General features: G+C 38.0%; 1 protein-coding gene across 1 annotated transcript; it reads right to left on the bottom strand.

Annotated features, from left to right (window-relative positions):
* Positions 1 to 9,590: 9,590 nt before the first annotated feature.
* Positions 9,591 to 11,163, bottom strand: LOC149814627 (uncharacterized). Its single transcript, XM_089988439.1, has 2 exons — positions 10,884 to 11,163; positions 9,591 to 9,781 (listed from the first exon to the last, which is right to left on the bottom strand). Exons 1-2 carry the CDS (start codon positions 11,103 to 11,105, stop codon positions 9,695 to 9,697), a joined length of 309 nt encoding a protein of 102 aa, XP_089844565.1. The 5' UTR covers positions 11,106 to 11,163; the 3' UTR covers positions 9,591 to 9,694.
* Between the last annotated feature and the right edge of the window lie 463 nt (positions 11,164 to 11,626).

The following is an 11,626-nucleotide window of genomic DNA, read 5'->3' as shown; positions in this document are numbered from 1 at the left end:
GTCTGCATATGAGTAGCCAGTGACCTCGAGGTAATCAACTTTATGATACATCAACATATAGTCTTTTGTCCGTTGCAAATACCGTAAGACTTTCTTAGCAGCCTTCCAATGGGATATGCCTGGGTTAGACTCGAATCTACCAAGCATCCCTACTATGAAGAAAATATCTGGACATGAACAAGTTTGCGCGTATTGCAAGCTTCCAACAACTGATGCATATGGATAAGCATTGATTTATGCTTTGTCAATTTCGTTTTGTGGACAATCCTTTAGGCTCAATTTGTCACCTTTTGATATGGGTGTTGTACCAGGAGAACAATTCTCCATCCCATATCGCTTTAATACCTTATTTATGTAGAATCTTTGGAAGAGACCTCGAAAACCATTTGCGTTGTCTCAGTGGATCTCTATGCCAAGTACATAAGCAGCCTCACCCATATCTTTCATATCAAAATGTGATGCAAGAAACTGTTTTGTCTCTGTAAGTAACTTCATTGGTTGCCAGCAAAATGTCATCCACATACAACATCAATATAATGACTTACTTTCACTTTCCTTAAGGTATATACATTGATCAATAATGTTTTCTATAAACCTGAAAGTCACAATGACTTTGAAAAAATTAATATACCACTGTCGGGAGGCATGTTTAAGTCCATATATTGATTTGTTAAGCTTGCAAACCAAACGATCAACTTCAGAGAAACCAAGAGATTGTTTCATGTATACCTCTTCATTCAGATCCCCATTGAGGAACACTATTTTCACATCCATCTGATGCAGCTCTAAGTCATAATGAGCTACGAGGGCCAAAATTATTCTCATTGACTCCTTAGTTGAGACATGAGAGAATGTCTCATTATAGTCAATGCTCTTCATCTAAGTGAATCCTTTAGTAACCAATCTTGTCTTATGTCTCTCTATGTCACCTTTGGAGTCCCTTTTGGTCTTAAAGACCCATTTACACCCTATGGGTTTTACTCCTTTAGGTAACTCGACAAGATCACACTTGATTCTTAGCCATAGAGTTCAACTCTTCTATCATGACTTTTATTCAGTGCGAAGATTGTTTGCTTTCAACAGTTTCCATAAAAGTCAATGGATCATCGTCTATATCTATGAAATCATCAGGCTCCTGAAGGTACACAACATAATCAGGATGTGTGACGGATTTTTTAACTCTTATGGATCTCCAAACAGGTCGTTCTTTAGGCTCAAATTGAACTTGTTCATCCTGTTCGTGCTCTTCTACATTATCCATAATCGGTTCACTTTGGATTTGTGCACCAACAATCGAATGATCAACCACATCATTATCAGGAATAACAATATGGTATCTCTCAGTGTTTTCCTTAACATGTGGTGAGATTGGATCATATATTTTCTCAAAATCAAGGTTTTGAAGTGCACTTAGTCTAAATAAACCATCTTTAAGAAATTTTTCCTTATCCATTTCAATAATTTGTGGTGAATGAGATGGACAATAAAACATGTATCCTTTTGATCTCTATAGATAACCAATGAAATATCCACTTATTGTTCTTGGATCAAAGGCATGTGAGGGTTATACAACTTAGCCTATGCTGGACATCCCCATATATGCATATAAGACATTGATGGTTTCTTAGTTATCCATAACTCGTAGGAAGTTTTAAGCACAAATTTTGTAGGAACCTTATTCAAATTATGCACAACAGTCTTAAAGGCTTCACCCCACAACTTCATGGGAAGTGTTGAATAATTCAACATGCCCCTAATCATTTTTTTAAGCGTACGATTTCTTCTTTCAACTACATCATTCTAGTATGCACTACTAGTCATAGTGTATTGATGCACAATGTCTTTCTCTTTGAAAAATCATGCTAATGGTTCTTCCCTTTGCCCCATCTCAGTAAACCTACCATAATATTTGTCACCTCTATCGGACCTGACTATCTAAATAACTTTATCAGTTTATTTTTCTACTTCTTTTTAAAATTTCTTAAACATCTGAAAAATATCAGATTTTCCGTAAATCAAGTAAATCTGTATATACCGTGAATAGTTATTAATAAAGGTAACAAAATATTTTTGTGTGTGTAACAGGAGGTAAAAGTATATCTGTATGGACTATCTTCAATATCTCACTACTACGTTTGGCACTCTCTTTATATGTGTTTGTATGCTTAGCCTTTATGCAATCAACACATGGGTCATTATCGGTAAAATCTAGAGATTTCAAGATCCCTTCATTTATAAGTCTCTTTACTCTCTTTTCAGATATATGACCCAACCTTCGATGCTAAAGCATGTAGGATTTATCATTAATCATGCTATATTTATTCTCAACCAATGCGTATTCAAAAGTCAAAGATTCCTGAGTTTGGATCTTCACGTTTAATTTGTACAAATCATCATAAACTAATACAGAACCAATTTCAATAGAATTTCTGTAAATAAATAACTTAAAATTTTTAAATTTAAAGCAATATCCAAATTTATCTAATCTTGAAATTGAAATTAAGTTTCTACTATATGATGGAACATAAAAGACATTATGAATATCCAAATCTATGCATGTATCTAAAGTGATCTTGCAGGTCCCAACACCCTTCACATACGAACACATCTTGTTCTTCAAATAAATGTTCTTCTCATGCATTGTTGGTTCTCTTCTGTTCAGGAACGATTGTAGATAGTTGAAAATATGAACAGTAGCACTAGGATCAATCCACCAACTATTTTCAAGAATTTATAATAAATTACATTCATGAGAAACAAATGACATTATTTTTTTTTCAACCACTTCTTATACTTTATACAATCTGCCTTCCTGTGTTCTTTCTTCTTGCAAAAGAAGTACTTTATGGGATCAGAGTCAGATTGTTTGCCTTGGGATGACTTATCCCCTGCTGGCTTCTTCCTAGCATTTTTTTAATGCATTTTTCTTTGGTCCTATGTTAAAGCCATGAGAAGCCATATGTGCATTTTTCACCTTCTCTCTTTTCAATCTCTCTTTCTCTTCAACATACTTGGATATAAGTTCATTGAATGTTCATTCATCATTATGTGTGTTGTAAGAGATTTTGAAAGGTCCATACTCCAAAAGTAAGGACATTAAAATCAAATGCACTAGGAATGAGTCAAAAATGGTCAGCTTCATGTCATTCAGCTGAGACACTATGTTCCTCATTTCCAAAATGTGCTGGCGAATATTACCCCCACAGAATATTTCATAGTTATAAGCTTTGACATTAGGGTACTGGCTCTGACCTTATTTGAATTCAGGCACTCAGGAATTCTCTCACTGTCTTGCATTGTGGGATAGCACTGTAAATATTCTTAGCCACTTTAGATTACAAAAGCAACAAGCTAAGCTTATTCGAGCGCTCCCACTTCTCAAAAGCACTCTTTTGTTCAGCTGTGCTTTGATCAGTAAGGGCAGCGAGTTCATCTATTTTTAGGGTCAAATCTAAATCCATAAACCCTAATATAAAAAGAACAGTTTTTTTTAATCACTAAAATTAGATCCATCAAGAAAAGGTATAGAACTTGAACCATCTAAAATCACAGAACTAGAAACTGCATGACAAAAGACATGTATCAAAAGAAAACATATACGAGACAAGCTTGATAGAAAAAATAATAAATAAAAGGCCCTGAATATGCTTATTTTCGGGCGAGTGTAGAGGATCATCGGAGTTCTACTTTGGTAGGAGCTCTAACATGTGTAATCACTACGTCTACCGACCATAGTTGGTAAAACTGAGGCTTATGTGAAGCTAGACCATCAACACATGATACCTTTGGATACACATGTGCAATGTATCTCAACATATTTGCCTCATCTTACCCTATCTAAATTCCAAACATGATAAAACTACATTTGAGTCATTTATCGTTTCATGAATCTAAGTACAATAGTAATATTAGCTAAAGTTATATGATAAAACAAAAATTTGACAACATATGTGTATTCAGTCACTTTGGTGACATGAATTCACTAAGACATCTAGCTATCCTTGATGCCAATACTATACATACATTTATGCATGCATAATTACAAATAAAATGCATGAACAATAATAAAAACCAAGCTTAAATGGGTAAAACCTTGGGTCCTCAAGTAGAAATCGGTCTGAAAATGCTCTGAACTGGTGTGAAATAGCCCCGAACCGGCCATCCAAGGGTCTGAACAGGTTTTAAACCTTATGAACCGGTGCTAAGTATAAACAAAAGTTCATAAAACTCTATAACTGTATGCCAAAAATCCTGTATCTTCTTATATTTATGAAAACAGGGTCTTAACATCTCAGGATAAGTGAAAAAATAGAAAGAATTGGTCAAAAACGGCTTTGAACCGGTCCTGAAAAATGGCTGAATCAGTCCCTGATCTGGTTTAGGTCAAATAGTGTTTGGACCCTTACTGAATCTGAAACTGACCAAGTACTAACTGGATCTGGGTCTTACTCGGTATGAACCAGACCTGGGTCTGACCCAGTATGAACTGGACCCTGGTCTGACCCAGTATGAATCAGATTTGGGTCCAACCTAGTATGAACCAGATCCAAGTCCGACTCGGTATGAACATGATCTGGGTCCGACTCGATATGAACCGGATCTGGGTCTGACCTGGTATAAACATAACCTGGGCCAGACCCAATTTTTTCGGATCAGACCCATACCCGATCCGGTTCCACTGATAAAAATTAAAAAACAGAAACCCAAGGGTTTTTGTTTACAAAATCAGTGAAACAGAAAAGGGGTTTACCCATCCAACATGTCGATGACTGATGTCGCCTGCCGATGACCCACGTCACCGGCCGACTCACGGCGAAAAAATGCATCGACCCCGATAGCCTCCGATGAAGTCTCCACCCACCTCACTCGATGGTAGAGGGGAAGCCAAAAAGGGGGTTTTGCCGCCCTGGATGTTGCGTGATGCCGGATGGACCACGACATCAGTGAAGCAACCGACAAAGACCGCCTCTTCCCAACGACGCACCCACAATGTCCTGCAGACGACGACGAGAAAGCTCTACTGCCCGACGACAGATGAAATAGGGAAAAGGGGTTTTTTAAAACCCTTGTTGTTGCACGTCGTTGGACGGATGTCGGCGATCCAGCAAAAGCAACCCCCCCCCCTCTCTTCCGGCGACAGTCTATGGCAACCCCAGTGTCGGTGGCCTCCCTGCAACCCAATGATGCAGGTAAGACCCCAACTTTTTTTGTGTGTTTGGTCGTCGTCCCCTGCAGCCAATGTCGCCCCATGGTGACTCTGCTCCGCCGATGGACGAATACCGTATGAACCATATCGCCTTGCGGTGATGGGCTGCCTGAAAACACTATCGCACAATGGTTACAATCACAGAGAAAAAAGAGCCAACAGAGCCACGCAGCGGAAAAGTGCGGCGTGGGTCCATAACCCAATGCCAGGATCCTTAGCTGCGCATAAACAAAACCAGAGCGAAAGCGTACCTAAGGCATCCATCGAAGAACCTGATGATGGCTGGTGGTTGAAACAGGATGAGCTTCGCTCCCCAGTGGGACTACAACTCTCCAATGAGCGCAGGCTCCTTCAGTAGTCGGTGAGCAGGATCCCTCTTTAGTAAAAAAATCAAAAAAGGTAAATCTCTTCCTTAACCCTTTTCTGTGTTTTTCTCTTCATGCTCGCTTATTTAGGATTGCTCATGGATACCCTCTTTATAGCTGCAACAGGGGATCAGTTAGCGTAATCGTTCCCTCCTTGTATGTTTATCGGAAGGAACACCAAAAAGGAAAGTTACAAAAAACGTGGGTAATTGTCACACATTGTGGCTTATCCCAACAGTAATTGGATAAGTATATGCATCAAATCTGAATATTCACCAGATTTTATAGCAAATAATCACAACCATATCGAACATGATTTCTGACTAAATGGAATCAAATACCAGATAAAATCGAATGCATTGACATCTCCTTCGTTTGATGGTTTTGGTGAAAAGCTAAAAGGTCCTTTAGAGTATAAAGTAAACATATTTATATTTTTCTCAACGTTAGATTAGGGATGGCAGTGGACTGGGGCAGAGGCGAGGGACAAGATCTCCACCCCTGCTCCCATCTCAAAATTCTGCCCTGCCCTCCATCCCTGCACGGGTTCTGATTTTAACCTCCATCCACGCCTCTATTCCCATTTCATTTTCTCTATCCCCGGTCCAAACGGGTCGAGGCGGGAAGGGACACCATTTTCCCCTGATCCACTGCGAAGGTTTTTTATTTATTTTACTAATGGGGATAGGGGACAGAGTGGAAAAAAGTGTAAGTCCATCCCTGTTTCATGCCCTCCATCTCCCGTCCAAACGGGATGAGGTGGGGGCAGGGCCCCGTTTTCTCCCGGTCCACTGCCATCCCTACAGTAGATGTTTGATTAAGAAACGGGTACGTTTTACGGTTTTAGGTGCCAATTTTAAATTATGGTTAAAAACAATTATTTTTTTATCAATGATCAGGTCCGTCCATGACATCAAGCATTCATTTCAGTTGTGAAGAAAAAAATTACACTTTTCATAACTTGAGTTTTATAATATCTATACTTAGGAGTGGCCATCCAGCCGGCACAAAAGCCCGACAAGCCCAACCCATATTCAAGCCCCAGCCCGGCCTCACTCAGTAATATTCGGGCTCGGGTTGGGCCGGGTCGTTTAGGCCCAAACCAGGATGGAGTTTAATCGGGCCTGAACTGCAAAATGCAGCTCGAGCCCAACCCGATACAATCGGGTACCTGACAGCTTGTCCCGCAGCCTGGCCAGATGGACACCCCTGTCTATTATTAAAATATTGAAAATTAACCCACAATGGCTTAGCTCAGCTGGTAGGGGTGACTTCTGAATGTTACCAAGTTGACCTGACATCACAAGTTTGAAACCCACAGGTGGAGTCCCTTGCCTTAAGTCGAAGCTGGGTGCACTTCCCAGTGAGCAAGGATTTTACCAACCAGAGGCCATCCAATGTACAGTCAATGATGGGGAAAGGGAGGTGGGGGTGTTTCTCTTGGTCTATCAAAAAAGTAAATCAATAAATAATTTAAAATTCGTCTACTAATGCATTGATCATGTTTTTTATTGCATCTATGAAGGCCAATATGAGCAGTGTATTTACTTTATGTTTATTCCATTCTATGGTTGAATATCTCAATATCATTAATCTATCATATGTTGTTTTTTTTCCTTTAAAGCCTCAAAGGTTTTTCGCATCTTTTTTTTTTTCTCCTTAAGGTGCCATAAGAAACATGGTCAGATGACTTTCTTCTACAAGTAACAAAAAAAAAAGATTGGATACTAGTGAAAAAAAGCTTCCATATCCATCCACAATTTAATTTCCTCTATAAATTTGACTGGATGTTGCTATGTTCAAAATTCAATCGTGGATTAGTACTAGACGCTTGAAACTCTCTGCAAGTTGAGGCATACATAACTTCCTCTATTTGTCTTTACATGTTTTCTATTTATTATTACCTATATTTTATTAGCTTTTTGTCAAGATGCCAGGTTATAGTCCTCAACAACGATAGTCTAAAGCTGTATATTGTGTTCAATTACTGAAATCAAAGTTATGAGAATGTAGACTGGTTTGTTCAGAATGCAAGTCCTTGAGTATGAGAAAGAACTCTTTAGTTCTTTCAGTAGTTTCCCATTCAGTAGCCATACAAAACACCTCCTCGCAATCTTTTCCTAAGACTTTATAAAAATGAGACAGAAACCTGTGAGGTCTTAGTGTTTTCCTAGGCTTTACCGACCAAACCAGTCAGGAAAGTAGGAACCGATTCAGGAAGCGAAAGCAGAAAGTGAGGCACTTCCAAAATTTTAAGAAACAGGAAGCGTGGAATGACTTAGAAGCGAATCAGAAATCGTCTCGAAAGTGAACCGAAAGCGACCTAAGAAGAGAGGGGAAAGCGAGGAGGAAGCGAAAAAAAGGAAAAAGTAAGAAAAATAAAAAATATATATAAAAATAAGAAAATGCAAGAGAAAAGCGCACTTCTCAAATTTTTTTGGCGCTTCCCCACGCGTTTCTAGCTTTCAAAATGCACTTCGGAGAGACACAATTCCCCATATGCTATGGCACTTCCTATAACCTTGAACCAAACTACATCCGCAAATGGCATGTCAAGCAAAGCAACCTGTTTATTAGAAAGAAAGTTGCTTGAAGGGGTCTCACACATGCACAATGGTTACTCCAAGTATGCAAAAGCAGACCTTTCTCAATTATTGTCTTGTCTCACAGGTGCATAATGGTTGCCCTACGTATGCAAAAACTACAACCTTCTCTTATATATATATATATATATATATTTTAGAAGAGAGAAATTCATTAAAAAAAGTGATAGGCAGAGTAGACAAAACGGCAGTCTAAATTACAGTATGTACTGGATAATACAGTCAGCAAAATGAAAGTAAGGTATTACAGTATCCACGATACATCATATTCAGGCTAGCAACCAAGAATACGTCAAATTGAATCAGCATATTTACTGAGTTTGGGATTTAGAACCTTTGAAAAGCATTTCATTCTGTTCCTTCCAAACTCTCCACCATGTGGACATAAGCCAACATTTTCAGTATTGAAAGCATTTTGGAAAATGTTTTAGAAAACTAGGTCCAACGATCAGCTGCGGAAAATTCAAAATCTGATTAAATAAAATCTTTAGGTAACCCCAAGAGGTAATGAAAATTCTCTAAAAGTAAGGGCAAACCCATATAAGATTGGAACATTTGTATAGCATAAACATGTTGGCAAGGTTAGATATCCCCACATTCTGCAATATGTCGATGGTGTTCATTCTTCCTGCTAGAACCATCCAAGTGAAGAATCTTGACTTTGGCAAGAGACCTTTGAACCAAATAACATCTTTTGGAAACCAGTCCATATTATCTTCTGTGCAAGCTAGATAACAGGATGCCACACTAAACTTATCATCCTTTGCGACAAACTATATGACTTCAATTGGATGTTGGCCACTTGACACAAACGCACTGAAGATCTCAAACACCTTAACCAAGACTTTCCAAACTTGTGACCCACATCCCCAACACAATTTCCTTGACTACTGAGTCGGTGAACCTTGAAGCTTGTACTTAATCTTTATGAAGCAGGTTCATGGAGCCTCGATAGTTGCCAACCTCCACCACCGTCCACTACAACAAAGCAGTCGATTAGCAACGACCACATTCCGTCGCTAACATGGTTAGCGACAGATTAGCGACAACGAGGCGACAGTATACTTACGTCGCGAATATTTCGATGCTAACTGGCGACGGAATTATTCCGTCGCCAGGTCCATCGCTAATTGCGACGGAATAACGAGCGTTGTATTCCGTCGCCAATCCGCCGGTACTCAACGTCGACCACCGCTTGGCGACGAATTTACTTCCGTCGCTATGCCGTCACTATATTAATATGAATAGCGACGGATGGTTCCGTCGCTAATCCGTCGCAAACACGAAAAAAAATTAAAAAAAAATTATTTGAAAATTAATTACCAAGAACTGTACAATTTCTATTTCCTGTACAATTTATATTTCCTGTAATTAAAAAACAAATCACACAAAAAAAATCATATAACAAGAATCTACAACAATTAATCGTTCCACCTTAAAATTAAGAAGTTTAATTATTTACAATTCAACAATTACAATTAGGAAAAATAAAAAAAATAGAACTTCTTCAACACAGTCCTCTAATCATCGCCAAGATTTTGTGCGTCTTCTTGTTCATTGTCTTTATCTGTCCCTTCAGCTCCACTACCCTGATTATCGCTAGCAGCCTACACAAGAAAAGAACAGTCAGTATTGATAAACAAAATATAATGAAATAAATTACACACTATATGTGATTCTATCATGTGCTCATGTGTGATCTAAGGCAATAAAAAAACTCTATATGTGATTCTATCATGCTCATATGTGCTCTAAGGCAGTCAAAAAATTGAATATGTGATTATAGCATGTTCATATGTGTTCTAAGGCATCTAAAAAAACTCTATATGTGATTCTACCATGCTCAGATGTGCTTTAAGGCAGGCAAAAAACTATATATGTGATTCGATAATGCTCGTATGTGTGCTAAGGCAGTAAAAAAATTGAATATGTGAATATAGCATGCTCATATGTGCTCTAAGGCGGGCAAAGCCAAAAATTTTATATGTGATTCTATCATAAATGATATATAACATGTTCATATATGTTCTAAGGCAGTAAAAAAACTCTATATGTTATTATACCATGCTCATATGTGTGCTAAGGCAGTCAAAAAACTGAATATGCGATTATAATATGCTCATATGTGTTCTTAGGCAGTCAAAAAACTGAATATGTGATTATAGCATGCTCATATGTGTTATAATGCAGTCAAAAAAACTTTATATGTGATTCTATCATGCTCATATGTGCTCTAAGGCAGACAAAAAGTTTTATATATATATATATATATATATATATATATATATATATATATATATATATATATATATATATGTGTGTGATTCTATCATGCTCATATGTGTGCTAAGGCAGTAAAAAAAATGAATATGTGAATATAGCATGCTCATATGTGCTCTAAGGCAGGCAAAGCCAAAAATTTTATATGTGATTCTATCATAAATGATATATAACATGTTCATATGTGTTCTAAGGCAGTCAAAAAATTGAATATGTGATTATAGCATGTTCATATGTGTTCTAAGGCATCTAAAAAAACTCTATATGTGATTCTACCATGCTCAGATGTGCTTTAAGGCAGGCAAAAAACTATATATGTGATTCGATCATGCTCGTATGTGTGCTAAGGCAGTCAAAAAATTGAATATGTGAATATAGCATGCTCATATGTGCTCTAAGGCAGTCAAAAAACTGAATATGTGATTATACCTGAGAGGGACCTGGAATCGAAGATCCCCTATCCTGAACAGCGGCCTTGATCTCATTTCGGAGAAAGGGGGCGACGGTGTATTGAAAGTAGTTATTCAGTGATTCATTAATGATCTCGCGTACATCATCACCAGAAAGAATAATCGGCTGCTTGGAGCTTATGTCGGCGCAAGAAGTCGGTGAGCCGTAACTGGAAGAACCAATAACTGGTGAAGTGTTCATATTACTCCCAAACCCGAACACGCGACCTTTTTTGGGTTCACCTGCTGCAGTCACCCATGCTGTAGGATCAAATGATGGATGTTGAGTAGCGTCTTCGCCATATCGCTCTACCATTTGTTGCTCATATGCCTCCTACAAAATAATGTTTAAAGTATTCATTAATAATTAATGATAACATTATGATAACTTGCATATATATTGCAATGATTATTAATAGAATTAATACATACGTTGTCGTTCTCGCCTTCTCTGATACGAAGACTCCCGTGGTCTTCCGTTTATGTGTTTCTACAAACACATCCTTATATGGTACACTGCCTCCTTTTTCTGCTTCCTGCGAAGTTAAATGACAAAAGATTTAGTACACAAGTTTGCAACAATACTTATAAAATTAATATTATATATTGATGAGTTACCATTTTCTTTAGGTGGCTCCCAAATGTCTTAGATCCACCTGTGTGTAGATGGGCTTCAAGCATCTTCGATCAATTTTGTGAAGCCTTCGCAGAGCGATTTTTAAA

Source organism: Nuphar pumila, chromosome 15, assembly GCF_984573655.1.
Source record: "Nuphar pumila chromosome 15, dmNupPumi1.hap1.1, whole genome shotgun sequence".
Classification (NCBI taxonomy): domain Eukaryota; kingdom Viridiplantae; phylum Streptophyta; class Magnoliopsida; order Nymphaeales; family Nymphaeaceae; genus Nuphar; species Nuphar pumila.
The sequence above is the reverse complement of the archived record's forward strand: the minus strand, read 5'-3'. Positions and strand labels throughout refer to the sequence as shown.

Coding starts and splice junctions, on each gene's coding strand:
- LOC149814627 (XM_089988439.1), bottom strand. CDS start 11,105: ATGAACACTTCACCAGTTATTGGTTCTTCCAGTTACGGCTCACCGACT. Junction 9,782..10,883: donor CGATTCCAGGTCCCTCTCAG/GTATAATCACAT, acceptor TTTCTTGTGTAG/GCTGCTAGCGATAATCAGGG.